The 23,209-nt window shown below is 34.8% G+C and overlaps 1 protein-coding gene across 1 annotated transcript in view; it reads left to right on the plus strand.

The window, feature by feature from the left end:
- LOC111699347 (uncharacterized) overlaps positions 1-23,209 on the plus strand; it is a 25,623-nt gene continuing 2,414 nt past the window's right edge. Inside the window, exons 1-37 of the mRNA XM_023469998.1 lie at positions 1-18; positions 1,000-1,116; positions 1,780-1,871; positions 2,135-2,298; positions 2,936-3,039; positions 3,257-3,466; positions 4,066-4,242; positions 4,536-4,602; positions 4,859-4,953; positions 5,337-5,422; positions 5,663-5,779; positions 6,069-6,148; positions 6,484-6,562; positions 6,921-7,007; positions 7,300-7,360; positions 7,672-7,782; positions 8,190-8,317; positions 8,815-8,878; positions 9,280-9,425; positions 10,392-10,486; positions 11,117-11,198; positions 11,969-12,044; positions 12,494-12,590; positions 13,385-13,491; positions 13,825-13,916; positions 15,297-15,460; positions 15,664-15,743; positions 16,340-16,411; positions 17,521-17,583; positions 18,390-18,691; positions 18,977-19,063; positions 19,376-19,722; positions 19,909-20,312; positions 20,710-20,816; positions 21,156-21,230; positions 21,403-21,612; positions 22,447-22,549. Coding sequence (XP_023325766.1) covers positions 1-18; positions 1,000-1,116; positions 1,780-1,871; positions 2,135-2,298; positions 2,936-3,039; positions 3,257-3,466; positions 4,066-4,242; positions 4,536-4,602; positions 4,859-4,953; positions 5,337-5,422; positions 5,663-5,779; positions 6,069-6,148; positions 6,484-6,562; positions 6,921-7,007; positions 7,300-7,360; positions 7,672-7,782; positions 8,190-8,317; positions 8,815-8,878; positions 9,280-9,425; positions 10,392-10,486; positions 11,117-11,198; positions 11,969-12,044; positions 12,494-12,590; positions 13,385-13,491; positions 13,825-13,916; positions 15,297-15,460; positions 15,664-15,743; positions 16,340-16,411; positions 17,521-17,583; positions 18,390-18,691; positions 18,977-19,063; positions 19,376-19,722; positions 19,909-20,312; positions 20,710-20,816; positions 21,156-21,230; positions 21,403-21,612; positions 22,447-22,549 — 4,566 coding nt within the window. The remainder of the gene's footprint in view (positions 19-999; positions 1,117-1,779; positions 1,872-2,134; positions 2,299-2,935; positions 3,040-3,256; positions 3,467-4,065; positions 4,243-4,535; positions 4,603-4,858; positions 4,954-5,336; positions 5,423-5,662; positions 5,780-6,068; positions 6,149-6,483; positions 6,563-6,920; positions 7,008-7,299; positions 7,361-7,671; positions 7,783-8,189; positions 8,318-8,814; positions 8,879-9,279; positions 9,426-10,391; positions 10,487-11,116; positions 11,199-11,968; positions 12,045-12,493; positions 12,591-13,384; positions 13,492-13,824; positions 13,917-15,296; positions 15,461-15,663; positions 15,744-16,339; positions 16,412-17,520; positions 17,584-18,389; positions 18,692-18,976; positions 19,064-19,375; positions 19,723-19,908; positions 20,313-20,709; positions 20,817-21,155; positions 21,231-21,402; positions 21,613-22,446; positions 22,550-23,209) is intronic.

Here is a 23,209-nt window from a genome sequence, read left to right on the forward strand (position 1 = left end):
ATGTTGGAAATCTCAAAGGTTTGAACCATCAGGTTTAACAATCATATAGTTGGTAAAATTGAATTCAGGGGGGAGTTTTTAGTGCCTTTAATTTAATGGGAAATCTGAACAAGTATNTGACTGACTGACTGACTGACTGACTGACTGACTGACTGACTGACTGACTGACTGACTGACTGACTGACTGACTGACTGACTGACTGACTGACTGACTGACTGACTGACTGACTGACTGACTGACTGACTGACTGACTGACTGACTGACTGACTGACTGACTGACTGACTGACTGACTGACTGACTGACTGACTGACTGACTGACTGACTGACTGACTGACTGACTGACTGACTGACTGACTGACTGACTGACTGACTGACTGACTGACTGACTGACTGACTGACTGACTGACTGACTGACTGACTGACTGACTGACTGACTGACTGACTGACTGACTGACTGACTGACTGACTGACTGACTGACTGACTGACTGACTGACTGACTGACTGACTGACTGACTGACTGACTGACTGACTGACTGACTGACTGACTGACTGACTGACTGACTGACTGACTGACTGACTGACTGACTGACTGACTGACTGACTGACTGACTGACTGACTGACTGACTGACTGACTGACTGACTGACTGACTGACTGACTGACTGACTGACTGACTGACTGACTGACTGACTGACTGACTGACTGACTGACTGACTGACTGACTGACTGACTGACTGACTGACTGACTGACTGACTGACTGACTGACTGACTGACTGACTGACTGACTGACTGACTGACTGACTGACTGACTGACTGACTGACTGACTGACTGACTGACTGACTGACTGACTGACTGACTGACTGACTGACTGACTGACTGACTGACTGACTGACTGACTGACTGACTGACTGACTGACTGACTGACTGACTGACTGACTGACTGACTGACTGACTGACTGACTGACTGACTGACTGACTGACTGGTTTTTGTTTAGCCTAAGAACAATCTTGTGGCTGCAGCAGTAGCTGCTGCTGGACTTGGAGCTGAAGAACTAGGATTCCAGCTTCCTTCTTCACAATCCAGTATTGATCTTCCCAGCTCAGCACATCAGGTACCAATAGAGTGGCTCGTCCGATTCACAACAGTAAACATCTTTAGACGTGTTGATTCCGCAAGTCATGTTTATAAAGATACTATATTTGAAAGTCATAAATATCAGAAATAAAACTCAGGAAAATTGCGTCATATTTGATTAAACCATTGTTTAAAGTGTACCGTTGTGCATCGGATATTCTATAAAACTCAGGAAAATTGCGTCATATTTGATTAAACCATTGTTTAAAGTGTTCCGTTGTGCATCGGATATTCTATAAAACTCGGGAAAATTGCGTCATATTTGATTTAACCATTGTTTAAAGTGTACCGTTGTGCATCGGATATTGAATATTCTATAAATAACGTTAAATCATGTCTGCAGTCAAAGAAACATTAGATTCGTCACCGTAATTCCTACTTAGCTTTTGATTACAAAATGCATTGAACGATTTATGATATTCTTTTTTAAACTTTGTCTGATTACAGATCAGTATTTTGTAAATTAAAATTTGCTTTGAAAAATCTATATGAAGTACTTTAGATCTTTTCAGGGTTTTTTTTCGGACAAGTTCGTTAAGAGTATTTACGTTAATTTTCTTTTAATGAGAATGACTAATGATAATGATAATAATAATACAAATGACCATAATAATATCAATGCTAATATTGTACAATGTAGCAGGGAATGAATGATATTCGACCTGCCCTCCCTCTTCAGAGTAGAGCTTACGATTTCCAGGATGATAAGGCCAAACATACCTTCCAGCCCAGGTAATTAAAATCATGTCTTTTTGTATTCTTGAAAATACTTACCCCTTATTTTAAGTAAAAATATACCTTTTATATAAAAACAAAAACAATCTACTTTTTCTACTTTTTCTACATGATGAAAACTAGCCAAATCTGAGCCATGTTTACCTAGACACTGGCCTTGTATTCAACACTCTGGCGAGAAGCACCCTTTCTGATTATAAATAGACTGTTCATGCTTTTTCCCAAAAACCTAATTTTTATTTAATCTGGAATGTTTTTAGATATTCAACTGGTGGCCAACAGCAACAACAACAACAACAACAGCAACAGCAGAAGTTTCAGAAGCTGACCTTTAACAGCGCTGCTACATATGGGAGCAGCTCTAAACAAGTTCAAAGGAAACCGGTTCAGAAAACACAAAAACGTATTGCCGGTTCATCATCAGGTATTAAAATTACTATTTAAAAATTTTTATTTGTATGAAAAGGAGAACTTAAACGTTTTTTTTTTGGGGGGGGGGGGATAAATGAAATTTTGGGTATCAAAAGTCTCTTAGGATCTTTGAACTGTCAGTGACTAAAAATATGAGCCTTGAACATTAAACAATAAAAATATTCCTGGTTTCGCAGGCCAGAAAATTCCGTTTGAAAATTTAAAAACCTTAATTCAAAAAATAACCATCGACCAAAATATATAATGGTTTGTGATTTGTCCGCTGGTTTGTGATTTGTCCCTTGGTTTGTGATTTGTACCCGGTTTGTGATTTGTACCCTGGTTTGTGATTTGTACCCTGGTTTGTGATTTGTCCCCTGGTTTGTGATTTGTACCCGGTTTGTGATTTGTACCCGGTTTGTGATTTGTACCCGGTTTGTGATTTGTATCCGGTTTGTGATTTATCCCCTGGTTTGTGATTTGTACCCTGGTTTGTGATTTGTCCCCGGTTTGTGATTTGTCCCCTGGTTTGTGATTTGTCCCCTCGTTAAGAATGTGACTTCAATTTGAAAAGAATGTTGAATAAAAAGCTTTTTTTGCCTTTACATAAAGTTTTAATTTATTCTAATGAATTGTTTTCTTCGCTTTAGAGGTAACGATTGGTCCTGATCAGCAGAAGGTGACCTACACCGTAACCAGTGAGAATGGATACTCCCAGACCTACATGATGATTTGTTCAAAAAGTTTAGATCAGGAATGTTTTTCGTACATTTTTTTGGACCATCGTGTTTTGAATGTTTTTTTTTGTGCACATAGATCCTCATTCTTAATATATAAAAGTTGTGTTAAATGCATACTTTTTTTTTTATAAAAACTGGATGCTAAACCCAGATTTTGAAACTAATATTTTTAAAAGATTTTTCTTTGTAAGACTTCTATAAAAATATTTGGTTTAACATATATAACTGCAGAACACTCTCATCAACACCCTGATCAAGAACATCTCCAACGACCCCAACCACAAGGGGAAGAAGACGATCAAGATTACGCAGCACAAGTACGGAGCTAAGAAAGCTAAACCTAAACCAGCTGCTCCTAAACCTATTCAGCAGAGAGCTCTTGAACCTGTTCGAACTATAACACAGACTAAAACACAGTATAGGAATGTTCAAAATCAGCAGGTTAGTTTCTTTAAGTTAACGTATCCTTGAATTGAATTGAAGGGGCTGTATATGCATGCAATTGCATTTATAAAGTGCCAAGTCCGATTTACAAGGGTATTGTTGAAATCTTTAAAGAATGAATGAATGCGGTACTTTCATATTTTTCTTTTTGGAAATTGACTATTTTCAATTGCAGTATTCGTTGGAGGAAAAAAGACTAGATCTTTCAAACTTGGTTTTAAGTGTATCTTTGTAAATCGTATTACGACTTCCAATCCTTTAAGAGTAACAAGACATTACAACGTTCGCCCCTCTAGACATGGTCCTACATTTTTATGTTTTAACGCTATTAATCGCAAATAGAAAATATCAGTGAATTTTGAATTCGTTTGAATTTTTACGAGAAAAACGGAAGTTAACGAGTAATATAAAAAACCGTTAATTATTAAATGACTTTCGGAAATGGTTGCAATTATTAGGAGTAAAGACTTACTATTTTTGGTCTGTATTAGGATTAAATTATAAGATTTTTTTCGGAAATTTTCAAAATTGTTTAATTTTTTCAGTTGTAAAAATTCTGATTTGTTTTTGAATAAACCTTATTTCTACTGGTTAAGGTTGTAAGACAGGAGTTAAAAGCGGCAGCTCCAGCTGTTTCTCAACAGCAGAAGCATCAGCAACAACAGCAGCTTCAGCAACAACAACAGATATTGAACCAGGAACAGGATATTTCAGAGATGATAACAGGAGATACAATACCAGAGAACCTATCTCTGGAGGATATTGTAAACCAGGTATAACTATTCATTGGGTAAAATCCTAGGAAATTTCACCNCACCTTTCTATCTTTTTTTAACATAACTTTGTCAAGACCACCGAGAAATAAATCGAATTTTTATCTTAAGAACTTCTAGGTTCAATTTTTCTTCAATCTTATTGGGTTTTGATCAAAAAGATGCTTTTCGTCTTTCTAGCTTTTATGAAAAGAAAGAATGTTTTAAAAACAATTGATAAAATAATGAAGTAAAAAAAATGGATTCCTTTGAGAATTGTGATTGATCCTTGTAAACAACTACTAATTGTATAGATTGGGGAGACTGAAGGAGACCCTAAAGTAATTGTTAAGTGTTCCTACTGCACCAACTTTAAATCAGGTAACTCGTATTATTTTTGTAATTGTTTATTCCATCTTCACCCTTTCTCAAATTTTTGTTCTTATTGTCCTTCTTTCATTTTGTTTTTGTTCTTTTGTTCTTTTCTTCCTTATCTTATTTGATATTGCTTTTGTTTTAGTACTGACGAGGACATCATAGAAATGTCGAAATATAATAACAGAAAAAGTTCTTGTTTTTGTTTCTTCTCGTCTTTTTTCTAAATTTTTAAATATATTTTCATGAAACCTATTTTCAGTGTTAAACTCTCAAACCTGGGAGAATATATTGAACCATATCCTACCAGTGGCCCGCGAAGAACTACACACAGCTTTCTATGGAAACATTCTTAAGGAAACCAGACGTTTCAATATAGAAAACAGACAATTTAGTACATTTGCTATCTTTGATTTAGAACACCTCTTTACTATTCCCAAGGGGTACAAAATGTTTTTGGTAGGTTTTGAAATAATGTCATCCCCCCCAGCTCTTTTATTACCCTGATGTCAATCCAGTAATTCTCTTATTCGGGTACTTGGGTAGAAGTGATTTTTAAAGGAGACATGGCTGTATTTTTAAGGGGAAAAAAAACATTCTCCAACTGTTCACAATTTTTTTTATTTACTTAAAACACCTAAGTTCGGGGGAANGTGTAGGAAAATGTACACCCCTGTGCAAGTAGTAGCAGAACTAGATATCATAGGAAAAAAGTGTTTGAACGGATTGTTAATATCCAGAATTTCTCTCGAGGATTAAAGGTTGCTGTGACGGGTAGATCAGCAGAATTTTGTGAGGTTACTGTCTCACACGGCCTCATTTGCAGGTTAACTATCTAATTATATTCTTTTACGATGTTCATTAAAAGATGTAAATGTTCTTAAACGATGTTCATTGTTTTTATAGCGATGCTGATAGCTCTCTAACGATGTTTTTTGTTTTGTTTTTAATTATGTTTATTGTTTTCTAATGATGTTTATTGTGTATTGTTCTACAAGACTAGAACAATATCATATTGCTCTCTAAAAACTTTGTGTGATGTTATATAATGATAAAAATTGTTCAGGAGAACAGGAACCTGGTATTCTGTTGATAATCCCGGAGTTGATTTGGCCATACAGTTGGCAACTCATATAGCTGCCGTTCAACCTGGAGTATCTGGTCCATATGGAGCCAGGCCCAGGTAACTACGGTTTTTATATACAAAATCACCTGGGACTCTTGTCATGTCCCATGGGGCCACCAGCGCGAGCATAAATTAGCACTTTGCAATGCTCACGAGCCGGAACGCCAACTTTGAAAGAACCTCATAGAATATTTCTTATCTATCCACCCATCTACCAACTATTTTCCCATCTATCTATCTAATCTATATATCTAACTATCTATCTACTCAACTATCTATGCATCTATCTACACAATACCCATCTATCTATCTATCTACTCATATATCTATCTATCTATTTATCCAGGGGGAACTCCTTGATCTGCCTGTTCTGTGCCTCCCCCTACACGGCCGAGGACTATCAGAGACATCTTACGCCACACCACGGTATAAAATACGATTTATAGAAATCCAGGAGATTTTTCGAGTNGCCATTTTCTTTGAATTTTACAACAATTTTTATTTATGCAAATGAAAATTTTCAAAATTATGACACTGTTTTGAGCTTACATTTTAATTAATCTGGGTTTAACAAAGTCCAGATAGTGATTCAGATAGTGATTGTCCAAATCAAATATATATTTATAGTATTTTGGTTCAGCTTTGTCGATGAAACAATGAATTTAAGAGAACAACACCTTTTTAAGACAAATTTTAAGTCTAAAAAAACTGGCCATTTACGATACATTGTGCAATGTACAACGTACAACTTTTTTATCTAGGACACATTGTTCCTTGTTTACTACTGGCTGCAGGGGCATACTGTGCATCCAGTTTTGAATTGGAAATCAAGAAACCAAGGTAGAGATTTCATTTAATATATTATAGGTCTAAACTTTTTTATTGTTAATCCTTTAAGAAGGAACTAACCCGTGTCTTCCTTTGTCCGAAGATTATTTTAAATTTAAACAAACAGAAGCCATTATCAAGCTCTTTGTCTAGGAGAAATCGCATTATTAGATTCAGATGTTTTTATCGCTTCAAAATGAATTGTCCGTTGTTGAATTTAAAATAAATCATTTAAAAAAAAATTTACAGAATTTAAGTGGGATTAAACAATGAGGCTTGCCAAGCTTTTGGAAAAAATTAATCGTTTCATTCCTTTAGTAATTTTATCGTTCCTAGTTTCCATTGTTTTTATTCTGAAAATTTTGTTCAGTGATTGTGATTCGTGTGGTGAGACTGAGCACCAGGATATGAGATTCCTTCCCTGCACAAAGTTTGCTTCAGACTTCAACTGCTCCAGGAACATATTCTTTATCCGCCATTTTGTTTAAAATTCGCCATTTTGTTTAAAATTCGCCATTTTGATTCAAATTCGCCATTTTGTTTATTAATCCGCAATTTTGTATAATATCCAACATATTTATTTGAAGTGAGCTGTTTTAAAGTTTAATGTTCAAATGATGAAATTTTCCGAAAACACGGTATGAAAAAAGAGGGGATGAGAACTAATAAATTTTCCCCAACTTTCCAAAATTTATCTTCACTACAAATAATTAAACAAAATTAATAATTAATGAATATGATGTGTACAGAAAACTTCAGGCTACAGTTGACTGCTTTAGAGAAAACTTTGATTCCAGAGGGTTTTTACAGGTAAATAAAGTCGGATTTGATTGATTGGTATGGCGATTAAACGATAATTGAACGATTGATTGATTTTCCTGGGTTTCTCAAAATATATTTATACCAGGAAACTGTTGGACCTGGACCATCCCTAGCTACTGATATGCAAATTTTTTTACAGACAATTTTCATTCAAGTCTTCTTGTTACGAAATCTATTTGTTTGCAAGAACCGTTAGTTAGTTAATTACTATTTGGCTTTTGCTATGCAATTATGCAATTGCCAGGTTTATTATAGGAAAACCTAGTCAACACAATTTCAAAATTCAGTTTTAATTTTAGGTTTCTAATTCCGCGATGACTAAGTGCTCCGTTTGCCGAGCCCAGAACCTAACCTACTGCGCTCTCTTCAAAGTTAACAGCACCTCCCTTATCCAGCTCTACAGTGAGAACGTAAGTTGTTTTTGTTTTTTATTTTTATTAATGTGTTTTCAAAATGTGCTCCCGAAACCAAAGAAATTTTATTTTTTATTGAATTTTCTGTAATTTATTTTCTTTTTAATTTTATCGACTAAGACATTGCATTTACATCGTAAACTCTACCGTTTTCCAGTTGTTTTGTGTAAAATACAGGGGTGTATATGTTGACTTATTATCCCCACACTCTCCGGCAAAACTGATTTTCTCTCAATTTGTCTTAAAGTTAGTCATATTTTTCTTATGTCTTATTTGTGTAAGGCAGCGGCTAGTTTACACTTATGAAGATAATATGATTATTTTAGTCCAGTTTAGTGAAGTTATTTGCATTTTTGAGCTGTCTGAAGATCAAATTTGTTAAATAAAATATATTACCAATACAGGAGATGCTAGCTGTGTGCGCCAATTGTCAGAAGCAGTTTGTGAACGTGGTAATGCGGGAAAACTCATTCGATAAACAGTTGAAAATGTTCCAGCTTCACCACATGGAACAGCTCTGTGGAGTTCTTAGGCAAGCTTCTTTTAATTAGAAATAGTAGTGCTTAGGATCCAATGGCTATACCGATGACTTGTCGCGTTTTCAACCTTGGATATTTGATACCTTATTATTGTTACAAAGGCAACTCTCAGGATTTAGCGGTGCATTGGACAAAGATTTTAAGCACTGAAGCTAAGCGTTATCCTATTTAAAAGTTTTGCGCTCCGAGCTTGTAGCTTGAGAATCAAAAGAACTTCAATATTAATCCTTGTATGGTACTGTTAGTATTGAAGTCTCTTATCAAAAGTTAAAAAAAGACTTACGTACCAGACTTTTATTAGACTACTTTTAGCTTTTTGACCGAGTATCCTGATCAAACCCCAAATTAAATCAATACTTAAAACATCATCTGGTAAATTCGAGTTATAGGTTGGTAAAATTAGAAGCATATTTAATTGCAACTTTGAGGGGCATTGTCTGGTCTTAAAACTAAATTTTGAATAGTCCGGATTTATTTTATTTGTTTTCAGGGTTCTTCTTTCCTCTAGCTCTGCAATATGCAGTGGAAACTTCAATCTTCTTTATACAGTACAGGTTGGTACAAATGTAACAGCTAGGAGGGACTTTTTGGAAAAACAACTATAAAAAATTTTGAAACATGGATTTTCATAAGTTTAATATGTTATTAATTCTTATTAAAAAATTCACAAAATTAAAAGTGTTGAAATAATTTTCTTTAAATGAAAGCTTCAAATACTCTATAAAACATTTTTTTCAAATTAGAAGGTTCAGGTTAATAAAACCAACAATTAGTAGTTAGGCTTAAACTATGCCAGACTGAAAAGCCTTGGCTGAGAAGGAATTGTGTTGGCGTACCCACCATAGGTCAAGAAGCTATTGAATGATTTGAAAATTGAATGGTTGAAATACTAATTCCCACATTTTTATTGTTCTATTTCCTTTAAAAAAAAATTCTGACATTGATCGTCATTCAGGAGGGAGGAAGCCTGTACTCTGCTACCAACACTATTCATACTGTTGTACCTGCCCGCCCTCTTCATACTGGGAACCAATCCCTTCCCATCAAGGGTCTTAATCTTCAAGAGAACAAGAATATTGACATGTCAGGGCCATCAATAAGGTAAATAAACATGTCAGGACTATCCATTTATATTATAACCAACTCAGGGTTTCATATCGGAATTTTGTGGCGGGTGTAGTTCTTTCCTTATGTGTCAGATTTTCTTTTTTTTTTGGCAGTTTTTTACAATTTTGTTCAGTGCTTAGGATCCGGATCCGGAAACGTTGGATCCGCAAGATTTTGGCTTCCTGGATTCGGATCCGCAAAAATATGCGGATCCACGGATCCGGATCCAAGGGGTGAAATATCAACCAAAAGCTGCAAAAAAACTTTTTTACTCCTAAAACACAAATCTGAACTTTTGGAAAAAGAGGGATTATAAAAATTTCCTCATTTCTGAAGTTTTGGGATAAAATTAAGCGGAAAAAAAATGAAACAAAAAATTTGAAAATATTCAGTAAATCTTAAAGAAATGACCTGGATCTGGATCCATTTTTTTTCATTGCGGATCCAGGATTCGGATCCGCATCAAAATTAAATGGATCCTAAGCACTAATTTTGTTATCAAAGCTAGAAGTTGAATTGAATTTGTTGCTACTATGAATGTTTTTTGTTTGTTGCATTTTCTTTGCATTGGTATTTTTGTGTGTGATGTTTTATACTTTTTGTCACTGTTATTGGCATATTTTCTGAGCTTAGATTAGGGTCTCTAGCGAACGAAAACTTTCGCGCAAAAATGCGAAAATTTTTGTTTATGTTCGCTAACTTTATCGCTAAATTTCGCACATTTTCCCGAAAATGAAGTAAGCGAAAAATGCAAAATTTCAAGGGTGTGTTGTGAGACTAATATTTTTGCCCCCCTTTTAGAATCATATTTTTGCCCAAAATTCGCAGGTCTATTTTACAGGCTTCTGAAGCCCGCGGCTGCGGCGGGGTGGTGCAGGGGGCAGAAAAATTGCCGTAAAAAATTGGGCGCGATGGGTTTAATCGTTTTTTTTAATTTCATATTTAATTTATTTGTTTTAGGTTTGTGTGTGATCAGTGTAAGTTTGCCATAGATTTGACAAGATTAGAACACGGGGTGGCGAAAGCTGATACACATCTTGTAGATATGGCTATAGGTAAACTACACTTCAGAGGGTTATGTACAGTGCGTAGGATCCATCTTATTTACATCCGGATCCTGTATCCTGAATAAAATGGATCCGGATCCAGGTCCTAAACATTAACTAATTTTTTGAAAGTTTTAAAAATGAAACTTTTCTATGCTGAAACTTAAGGTTTCATTCAGACATTAGGAAGTTTTTATCAATTTCTTATTTGTGTTTTGAGAGCAACATTTTTAAAGCAAGCTTTGGTTGATTTGTTGCTCTTTGAATCTGGATCCGTGGATTCGGAGAGCCAAAATATTGCTGATCCAACAGATCCGGATCCTTTGGACAGCATTCTGGGGCTTGGGGCGCATCATTGAAAATTAACATGTTCTGTAAATTCATCTTACTGGACTTCTGATACTTTCCATTCAAGTCTTATTTGCCGGGAAATTTTATTTTAACAGGAAATTATTTTTCATATTTTTTTAAGCTAAAAAATATCCCAAATTATGGATCCTGGTATGTTTGTATATGTCATTACATTACATGTTCGCTTTTGTTTAATTTCCACCCTTTGGTGGTTATTTTTGATGGGGTCTCGGCCTTGATTTCCACGGAATGATGGTTGATCTTTTATTTATTTATTTATTTATTTAGGAGTAGTATTAGAGCATATTGTTCCACATACAGACAGTTTATTAGCGGTAATAATGACTGCTGCTACCAACGAGGTCTTCAGGTAAATTAACAGCCCCGGTCCTACGGTCATAATGGTCACCGTCAACATCAATTAGAATTTTAAAATCCTCCATTTTTGCGTCTAGTTTCTATTTTTAATGACTTACTCTATTTCCAAGAAAAATGATCGAGGATAAGCGAGAAAGAAATATTGACAATCGTATCATATATGTATCCAATTCTTGATTGAACGTTTGATATCGATATTCAATATGGGCACTTATAAATTGAGGATTAATGCTTGTTATTGCAGGGTTTAACTACCAAGGGATATCGTCCTTGAATTAAATTAATCTGTAGATCTGAATAACACAGAGATTAATGCTTGATTCGGAGATTCAAAACACAAAAGTTCTCATCACTGAGCTGATACTTTAGAATGGCATATCCTTAATCCCGAATGGTTAGTTAATCTGGAGATTAGTTACAAGAGGAGAACAAGCATTATTTAATCTGGAGATTAGTTACAAGAGGAGAACAAGCAATTTTTAATCTGGAGATAAGAAAAAAAGCGGATCAAGCATTAATCTCGATATTCACCAATCTAAAGTTTTTAGCTCTAACTATTTAGTTTGAATAAAGAAAAGGCGTTCATTTCATTCAAATATCGATTTTGCAATGTTTATTTAAATTTCCTATCGGAGGAATTTTTGTTTGTAGAAAAAAACTGAACTAGTATCTTACGTTGTATTTTCATTTTTGGGAGAAAACTAACATAAGAATTCCTTTCCCAGATTATATTTTTTAAATAAAGAATTTGTTTTTGTTCAGTTTAAAATACGAGTTTACTGCCCACGTGGAGGGTGATGGGTCTAATAGGAGAATTAATTTATCATTGGACAGAAAGGTAAAATATTATATTTTCATTGTGTTAGAAGAAAAAACCTTATTTTAATAATATTTCATGTATAATTACAATTGAATCCTAGTTTTGTTGCACTGTAAAAGTATATTTTAATAATATCTCGTGTATAAATACAATTGAATCCTAGTTTTGTTGCTCTGTAAAAGTATATTTTAATAATATCTCGTGTATAATTACAATGGAATCCTAGTTGTGTTTCTCTGTAAAAGTATATTTGAATAATCTAGCATGGTATCCCACAAATTTAAATTCCCATAAAAAAATGTTCTCCCAATTTAACGAGGAAAAAAAGATTTTAAAAAATCCGCTCCGTGCACTTAAACTTCACTTATAGCAGGGGAATATATTTTTACTAGAAGTTGAATTGAATACTCCTGACTTATTGGGGAAAATTTTCAATGATTTAAAATATTTAAACCATTGTAATCTAGATTGTTCCTTGTGGAACAGGAGCTGAAGTCAGTATACAGAAGGAATTGTACAAAACTATTGAAGGGATCAAGAGCAAAATAAAACTAGACAAAAAAGGTAAGCCATCTTTATGTAAGTACGAATAGCAAATGTTTAATATTTATATCTGTAGTGTATCATCACAGTTAAAAAGGGTTAACCTAACTTGGGTTGCCAAAGATGCGGTTTCTTGCTGTAAAATCTAGATTAAGCTAAAATACAGAGTGATTTTGGAACCTTTTTCAACAAGATTATATTGCAAAATTATACGCAGAAATCTTTGAATGTTCAATCTGAACAAATAATATTTTATTACATACTTAAAAGATTTAAGATTGTAAAAATATAGAAAAAAATATACGCACTTTTACTGCACATCTCAGTGTTAATTAGCTTGAGTCGATCTACCACCCTCAGGGAACATATTGGACTTCAATCCTCTCCTGGGACCATATCCTTGATTTGGGTTCCACTTATTTAGGTTGTTATACAGTTGTATAGTGTTCACTTGGAGGTGTGACAGGCTCCATCTGTACTGAACAACAAGTTCCATTTCCTGTGCCCGGGGGAGGGGGGGGGGTGGTTCTTAATTTTGTAGATTTTAGAATTTCTTCAATGACTCATCATGGCCGCGGCAGGTTTTACACTTGCAGATATCATCCTCGAATAATCCTCGTAACGAAAATTGATCAAATATAGATTTCTTCCATTTTTTGTTAATAAAAACCTAGACTGACTTAGGAAAGCTTTGGGGGTGGTGAGTGGGAGGAGGTTAAGAAATATGATTTTGTTTGATTTTTTAACAAGAATTTTATCAAACTTCCATTATGCAAACTATATCTGTGCACTACTAAATAGAATTAATAATTCAGGTCACGTGATGTTAAGAGGTCGATACATGTTCTTAGACATCAACCCTGCAGAATCTGGAGCGGTGGATATGGGTTTTAATGTAGACGTAAACCGGTTCTTAGACCAGGTAAACAGAATAAACTGGTTTTAAGACTATGTAACCATAATAAAACCGTTCCTAAACCAGATTAACAAAATAAACCGGTAACCGGACCAAGTGAACAAATAAACCGGTTCTTAGAATAAGTATACATGATAAACCGATTTCTAGACAAGGTGGACAAAACCGGTTCCAAATAAGTCGGTCCATGAAAACAACACATATATATATATTCACTACAGTGACTAGGAATGAAAGAATAATTTAACGAAGTCCGTTTTTTAAGGTCAAAGAACCATTAACTCTTTAGTGAAGCAGTAAAGAAATATTTACTTGTGATACTTAATTATTTGTTTTTAGTGTAACTCTGTCATCAGTCTTTATGGAGCTTCAGGCTGCAACACCCGGCTGTTGGACTACTATTCAGAATGTCGTCTTTGTTCCAAATTCAGGTTTTTTTTGTTTTCTTTATTTTCTTTAAATATTGGTATGACAACTGTGTTTGTTGTCTTACAACGTCCAAAAGATGTTGCAATTTGTAAATGATCCATTTATTTACATGAAAAACTCAAAAAGGGTAAATATTATTGACTAAAGATTAAAACACTAGATTTTTAACTTGTACACATTATAGTTCATTAAAATAGATATTTTGTCTGTTATGCATTTTGTTATCTTTCCCTTAAGTTCTATTGAAGCTGTTTACACCAAAACAAAAATAAACTGGAGGTATAAGATGCTGAGATGTAAGATAAACTTAAAATAAATGTATAACTTAAAATTTTTGAAACGCGAATAGCCAATACTAGGGAGAGTACGTAAAAGATGTAAATTGAAAATGCCTGTTAAGATCAAGAAAAGCTTAATCATGAAAATCTTCAGTTTTCCTAAAACTGAAATTCGAAAAAAAACTCCCCTGCATGCTTTAGGATTAGTATTAACAGCTTTTCCCAAACTTGGCCATATTTCATATACAATTTCAATTTGTCTCCATGCTACTTTTTGCTTCATTAGCAAACGCTATATCTTATAATACTTATCCTCCATCGAAAACAAGAGGGCAGTCGCTGGTCGGAGTCTACTATAGAAGCGAATGGGCTTAGACTCTAGCTATTGGCTGATATTGGGATTCTGGCACAATGTCGGTTGTCCGCTGTAGTGGTTTAACTAATTACTTCAAAAGTTCAAACGAACCTTATCCTTAACTATCATAAAGCTTATAATGACATACAAATCCGGGAAAATACCAAAATCAAGGCAAATATAGAACCATACTGATAACAAGCTGTAAGACCTTTCTCCAGACATAATTTAGTATTATTCACTTCAAGTTTGGGGATTGGAAGGACAAGGAGAGTCTGATTTGATTTGATTTGTACGATGCTTTATAATCATTAAACTAATTAAAGAAGCGAAAAGAATAAGCTTCTCAAAAGACAGGATAGAAATAAAATTTCCCAAATAATTTATTACAGATGGCACTCAATTTTTTTTTAATTTGAAGAAGAAATAACCCTTAACACATAATATTAGATTTCATGTGAGTTTTCTCCTCTTTTTTCATTCTTTCTTTCACTCTTCGTTTCCTTTATTTTCATTTTTAATGTTTTTTTTTGTCTCGGATATTGTTAAAGGGAGTTAAAGGGGGGGGGGGGTACGTGCACCTGTGCCCCCCCAGCTACGGGTCTTTCGATGCATCAGTAATTAACTGCCATAAACAACATAATAAATTGCCATAAACAACAAAGAAAAACGAAAACGACAAATTTTACATTTTTGTAAAAAAAAATACTTAAAATGGGTTTTATTGACCTTTTTTCTTTTTTTTTCAGTTTCCCGGATTTCCGTTTGACAGCTGCAATAAAGAACAAGGAAGGAGTATCCTTGTGTGAGAATTGTTGTGAAACTATTCTCTCGTTGTGTGTACCCAGTGAACCTGAGAAAATTGGTGGAAGGGGGGAATCTTGTCTTCTGCTAGGAATAGAAAGAAATACAGGTCAGATTAATTAGACAATTAGTAGAGTTTTTGTAGACTTTTAAAAAGGCTATTGTAGTTTGCCAACAAGAATCATTTTATTAATAGTTCAAACATGATTAGCCCTGAGTTCATGGACAAAGTCTAGCTTCTTGATTTTATTTGATTTTACAGAATTTTATGTTTTATTTCCAGGACAACGATTTTTTATGTTTATTTTTCAGGACACCGATTGGTTCTGTCAAATCAATCTAAGAAATGGATCTCAGCCGACGGAGTGGAGAAAATACAAACTGTCTCAGAGGTAAAGAAAAGAGACTGTAGGCGTTATTTCAAGTGACCCTCCATTTAAAAATGGACATGCCTGACTAACAACGATACCGGATGATTGACTGATTAATGTTTCTTTCTCTTATAAATCTGAAAAAACAAGGTTATGCCTGATTCACAACGATACCATTGACATCTTTATCTGATCAATAATTTGTAAGATAACATCGTTGTTCTAGCTTGAAAGTTGTTAAATTCTAATTCCTTGCATAGGGCCACTTAAAATAATATCTTCTCACCCTTCAAGTTTTATAAACAGTGGGTTTAATTAACAATAAATCATTGAAAACTTTTTTTTAAATTGAAATATGATGTCAAAATCTGAAAACAAAAATAAAAAATTCACAAAAAGATTAAACACATCTGATGGCTGTCAATTGAGTCGAACATCTTGCCGGATTTAATAAGTTTCATACCTATAAACTTTTTTTACAATTGGGTTTTTTGAGATTTTTAAATTTACTTTTTGACAGAAATTGAAAAGGACGGGAAATATTTTACAAAGAATCAATCTTTTTTTAGAATATTCCCTTTTGAAGAAAATTCATTCAATTTGATTTTAATTTGTAGGTTGCTGCCTCCGCTAGTATATTGGACTACAACAATATTTTAGTTCAACAGCTCAAATCCCACCTACTAGCGGTAAGTTAAACGTCATTATTATTATCATTGAACCTATAGTCAAATCCTACTTTCTGTATGTATTCCTAAAGAACCTAAAACTGACACGGCTAAACAATGCTTGGTTCGCTTCATAGTTTAATTAATTAATTAATGTCCATTTTGCATTTTACATCTTAAGCATGAGGCTGGTGCACGCTACCACCCTGAAACCTCTGTGAGAAGTGAATCAAGCGTAATACAGCCCACGCAAGTAACACACCTGTGTATCTGCTCCGGTCTGAGTGGTCCTCCTAGTTCCGTCCAGGCGAGGGTCGCCTGACTACGTCTAGGAAAGGAACAGAGAAGGAGGAAAGGAGTAGATGAACCGCCTGGTCTGTCTTGGACTGCAGGAGAACGAGAACGCTCAGGATCGGTATCCAGGAGATCGAGAGAGAGAGATGGATCCACAATCCGGAATCCAGGAATCAATTCAATAATAACACAGGAAGGCCTTTAGGATCTTCTTGGCATTTATCTGGAATATAAACACCACTATAGATATGACACAAGAAAGGACAAGAGACATGGACAATGCAAAGATCACAATTTAAAGACATATAGTGGTGCCATCCTGGAGGGTTGGAGGAGATGAGACAGCAGCCGTGAGTAGAACCTAGATAAGGTTCTATGAGTGGGGTGGCGCCAGTTGTCATATTTCAGTTTTAGTTCAGTCAAATTCTTTTAATTCCGTCTCAATTTTCATTTGAATTGCTTCGACTTGGTTAAACCACTTTTTTCATCTTGAACTAGTACTCTCTGAGACAATCTTAAAGGCAAGGCCTTGATACTGAATGGATTGGTTTTCACGAATGACAATTTATTTTTTGGTGGATGTCATTGTTTTTCCTTAATTATTATTTCTTTTGGTTATGTTATCACTGTCTTCTTGTTCTTTCATTAAACTTTACACAAATGTTAAGACTAAAACAACAACAACAACACTCGTAAAGTTCCGGCGTTCGTTTAATTTGATCCCTGATGTGCTAGACAAGTTATTGAACCAGACAGACCTAGTTGAACTTATTCTCTTAAATCTGAACTTTGGATTTAAATCCGATGACAATAAATTGATAAATTGGTTTGTCCAGGTGAGTAACAGAGCCTGGTCAGATCCTGACTGTGTGACCGCTAGAGCCGGCTTCTTAGTTAAGGTAGATATAATTAAAAGTTGTTCAGTGTATTATAGGAAGTGAGAAAAAATGGATCTGGATCCAGGACCCAGGTCATGAACATAAAAAGATAACTGTTTTTTTTAAAGAACAAGGAAATTTTCAAACTATTTTTCTTCTTCTTCTGGTATTTTTCTTCTTCTTCTGGTATTTTTCTTCTTCTTCTCCTGGTATTTTTATGCTAAATTAACACTTTTGGAACCATTCAGAGATAAGGAACATTTTTGATCCTCTCTCTTTGTTTCAACAGTTCAGATTTGGGTTTTGAGAACAAAATATTTTTGTTTGCAGTTTTTGGTTGATATTTTGCCCCTTGGATCCGGATCCGTGGATCTGTATGTTTTTGCGGATCCAGATCGGGATTCAGGAAGCCAAAATGTTTGATAATTTTTACCCAGAAATAATTTATTTTGCCAAAAAAACCATGAAATAGATCCGAGGGAAAAAAATTATTTTCCAAAGAGGGGGGGGGGGGTTCCATCATTTTTCCAGAAAATGTACACCCCCCGGCTTTTATCTTGGGGATGTCAGGGAAATCCATCCAGAGAAAATGATTGCATTTGTAATATTACCATGGCTTTTGACGGCTCCCCATTTTAAAGTTTTTATTTTTCAGTCTGGGATAATAAGCGAGTTCGTGGGAGTCCATGTTTTAATGAGCTTTTAAAAAAGGCTGTTCGGTCTTAGAACCTCAGAAGTATAAATGAAACCAATGTATTTTAAATAATGCACAAATAAATGGGTTCCAGTAGTTGTTGTGCCCCAAATAACTGATAAAACCATTTCAGAATGTGAGCGCATCTAAACTCCCCCAGATCGAAGTTAAAGTTACCCTCCGACCTCCGAAACCCAAAACCCCTCCGCCAAAGCTTCAGATAACACCGGTCACGGTTCGACCATCTATCCCCAAACCTGTGCCCCCTCGTCCTCAGCCTAACAAGATTATGGGTAGGGGGGCGCAAGGGGCTCCAACCCCCCTCAGTAGGGGTATACTGGGCATGAAGGGACCTACTCCCACCAGCAACTTGGTACAGAATACAGTTCGACCCACTCCTCCCTCACAGAAGCTTGTCAAGATAACAGCCAATAGGAACGGTTTCATTTATACTATTCAAAACGAAATATAACTTCATTTTTTTACTCTAGCTATCTCAGCTCAATTCTTGGTTCGAACTGGTTCTATTCCAAAAAGTAAAGGAAAACAATGGAATATCAATATTTCATTTCCATGGAAAAAATAACACAGTAATTATGTGAATTGGCCTTTATACCACTGTAAACCTCTTATGCATCTCTTTCAGTTGAGTGTTTCTTGAAAATACGCCTACAGTTCCTTTAATATTCTTATAAAATAAAAATGAAATCTCATGTGCAGACGAATAATTCCTGTGAGGGATCCAACAAGCATTAGTTCTCCTATTAGACCAAGCATTTCTATACACGAAAACATTTCATCTATCAAGTAAATTCATTTAGTAAAAACTTCAATGTTACATTATGGCCAAAACCATAAAAACAAAAACAAAACTAAAAAATATACCGATTATTTTAATATTTGTAATTAATGTAATGCTTAATATAGAAGAATATCTATATTTCGCTTTATATCGCTAAAAATCATTTAAGTCATTACAAATTTAAGACTATCTTTTTTATTGCTACATGTACCCATGATTAATATTATATTGTAAAGAAAACCGTTGGTAAATGTTTTTTTATCCCTAATTACCGTAAAAATTAACGGTAATTAAATATAATAAATCTATTTGTTTAGATCTTTGAAGCAGAACTCCGTTCAGGAGAAACTGTTTCGCTCAGATAAACCGGAATCAAGCCAGGAAAAAATCGCCGCAATGAGAGCGGCGCTTCAAGCCTCCAAAGCCGCCGCCGAAAACAAGACGGCCGATTCGTCTAAATCCACCGACAAGGTGATCGAGATCGACGACGACGATGAAGATGCTGAGACTCTTGAGGATATCGCCAACTTTATCAGTAACTCTGATCCTGTAAACAAGGACGAGGAGAAGGACGAGATGTATACCCTTCAGGACGAGTTCACGGACAACTCCCTAAAGTGCTCTCAGAACAACAAGCTCAATGATTTATATAATCTTCCTAAAGGTAATTTAATTCTGAAATGTTCAGTTCATGATTGTAAACTAATAAATGAAGTTCTCATGATATTTTATGTTTCTTCATTTTAATTTGTTAAAATTTTCTAAATGCTTGATTTGATTTCAATGCTAGTTTCAGAGTCAACCAGAAATTTTCATTTTATTTCTGATTCAATTTTTTTGATTATTTCAGGAACCATTGTGACCAATGTCGGAGAAAAGGTTGAGATGTCAAGAGCTGATATTAAACCTGAGGAGAAGGCATCTTCGAACCAGGAGAAGGTTCAGCAAGAAAAGACGAAAGTAAAGACGGCAAATAAGCTTAAGGCTGAAGAAGAGAAGGCGGATAAGTTAAAGACGGAGGTAGAAAAGGCGAACATGCTGAAGGCGGAAGAAGAAAAGGCGGTTAAGCTGAAGGCGGATGAGGACAAGGCTGCGGAGGATAAGCTGGAGGGAGAGATGAAGAAGTTGTTTGAGGAGGATGATGAGGAGGTGGCTGAGGGCGGAGAAGAAGAGGAGGAGGTTAAGATCTCCAGCTCTCTTGATATTAGTCAAGTTGAATCTGAAATCAAACCTGCTACTGTCCAACTATTCAAGGTAACTAATTAATAATTAACAGCCTTGTTACATTCTTAATAAATCGAATTACCGCAATGTTTCAGTTTAATTAAGTTATTGAAGTAAATCTTGGAGAAAAAAAGCCCTAAACTGATTTGCAATTGAACTACGATCTAATTTCCATTTATATTTTGGTTAGAGCCAAATAACCAAGCTAGTGGTTTGAAATTGATCAGTCTCCTTCCTATTACTGTCTTCCCACATATTGGACGAAACACCTCCAATTGTTATGGTGTAAAAATGTGTCCTACAATAACTTCAGGATTTGCCATTGAAGGCGGCCAATGTTGCTCGGCATATTTCGTTATTAAAGTATTTGTTTATGTAGAATTATGTGCTTCAGTGATAAATATATATTTATCTATCTACTGTCTAGGATGAAACTGATCTTGAAGATGGATCAAGTATCCCTGTCCTTCCAACTCCTGCAAATGATGCAACTACATCTACTAAAACTACTCCTACACCTCAACAGCTTACAAAGTAAACAGATTGAAATTTTTTCTCGAGATTTCCAGAGAGGTCAAGATTAAACAATACAATGAAACTATATAAATTTTTAACCATTTCTGGTTGGTTTACTTGTAATTTATGAAATGCATGCTGAGTAGGTTTATTTCTGTTATTGATCCAATCATGTAGTTGATTTGGCCTGGATTGAAAATTAGAACACACAAACAAAATTCTCGCAGTTAGGAACTTTTCTATTTGAACTCATTCTTGTTACTGGGACAACCAATCGAGTGGTGGAGAATGATTAAAAATTTTACCTTTTTTCCGTTAGCTTTGAATTTTATTTATTTTTATATATTTTTTCTTCAGATTCCTACCCACACCTAGTTTAAAGAAAAAGCCTATAGTTCCCCGGGTTCTTGATGCCACCCTGGATTCTCCAAAGTAAGTTTTCTCCGTCAACAACTTTTTATTGAATATTTTTACTTTTTTGTCTTCCTCCTAGAAATCTGAAGACATCTCTGTTATAATATCCACACCAATATTTAATGTCGTTAACAGTTTTTGTGTTTAATTTTGAATAAGATTTTTTTATTAAGTTAAATCTATTTTTCAGTAGTACCGCCATTTCTAGCTTCAAGAAGAATCGAGGTCGACCTAAGAAAGAGCAGGAGGATCTCTCTCACCTGACCTCCCTCGACCTTGACCTTGACCTTGACCTCGACCTTGAGGAGGCCGAGGATGAGGAGAAGGAGAAGACTGGAGAACGAAGTCCGATGAAATTGTCTAAAATTTTACCTAAACCTACCTCCTCCAGTTTTAAAATGTAAGTTATCTAAGATATTTTCAAGACGGACCATTAAAGAAAAAGAAAATTGTTTAAAGAATAAAACCTAACAATACATTTTAATATATCTAAATGCGAACCATTTAACAATCTGCATAAACTAATTAAGTGCCTAAACTAATAAAGAAGTAAGTTCTTGGATACAGTTTTGCTATTCATTAAATTTTATCCCCTTTTTCGAATAAATAATGGAAACGTTTTAACAGTATTTCAGGCCTGGTCCAATCTGAACTGGGAAATTAAGAATTGGATTTGATCACTTAATCAGAATTTCCCATGTGGACACTTTTCCTGCTTAATCAGCTTTTAGGAGTTTCCTACCGGACCATATTCTGACATTTGAGAGTTTCTCTCATTAAATGTGGCGTAAAATTTCAAATTTCCCGGTTTCTGATTGGCCGTTCAGGATTCTGCATACGTCACTCTATTGGTTGTATTGTATACACTTCTGAATACCACCTAAAAATGAGATTAACGAAAAGAGGAGATCAAGTATTGATCTCAATATCCACAATTCTGAAGTGTTCAGCTCTGAGCTGAGAACTTGACTGTGGATATCGAGATTAATGCTTGATCACGATCTTTTGTTAATATGCAAATTAATTTTATTTGATACCCTGCATCGGCTGCATGGTAGTTGTATCTAGTCAGTGGTTGAAGGAAGTTTTGATGAGTAACTTAATTGAAGTGATATCGAGCATTGATCCTCAAAATTAAATTGTCCACAGTGGATATTTAGATTAAGCGATCAGGATTAAGAGTATCCAATACAAAACTAAATGAAAGTTAAGTATATTTCATTATTTATTCTAGTTCTGGGACCCCTAAGACCCCTAAGAACCCTGAGAAAAGGAAAAGGGAAGAAGAGGAAAGTAAATCTAAGCGGACGAAGATTAATTCTAGTCCCGAGTACAAGGTAAAATACTCTCTTTCAAAATCATAGAAATCAAATTCAGGGGTAAATATTTTCCAAGAAATATTCTCCTATTTTATCGCAGCTGTGAAAAAAGTAGAATTTAGTTCAAAATCATTAGTTGATTTTCCTATTGCGGGGCTTATTTAAATCCATTCGAATGTTTTTTTTCGTCCATCTCATTCTCATTGGCCAACCCTGATGGCCAATGAGAGACAAGAGTTTTCACCGATTTTATCTATCTATGATAATCAAAAGTTTTCCGCTTCGGCTTGTAACGTGACTTTTAGGACTTTCTGCGTTTGCTAGATAGAGACTTATGAAAAATTTGTTATTGTTTGTACCATCATATAGTAGTGAGATCTATATTTAAAAATTATTCGTCCTCTTGCCAATTCACCTTTTAATGCGATTTTAATGTGCCTCAACATTAAATTTATAAGGAATTAATTTTAGAAAATATGCTCCCCAAACTTTAGTGAAGTTTGCTGTAATTTGAAAACATTTTTGTGTAATGTGTAGATTAGAATTCTTCTTTATCTATCTTTTTTCTATATTTTATCGTAGAACTTAAAGTAGAAAAATACGCTTACGTAAACCATTTATGTTATGTAAAAGGAAGTCTTTGCATGTGAAATCTGTTAAACAGCATTTGTTCGAAAA

This window comes from Eurytemora carolleeae, unplaced genomic scaffold (assembly GCF_000591075.1).
Source record: "Eurytemora carolleeae unplaced genomic scaffold, Eaff_2.0 scaffold214, whole genome shotgun sequence".
In the NCBI taxonomy this organism is placed as follows: domain Eukaryota; kingdom Metazoa; phylum Arthropoda; class Copepoda; order Calanoida; family Temoridae; genus Eurytemora; species Eurytemora carolleeae.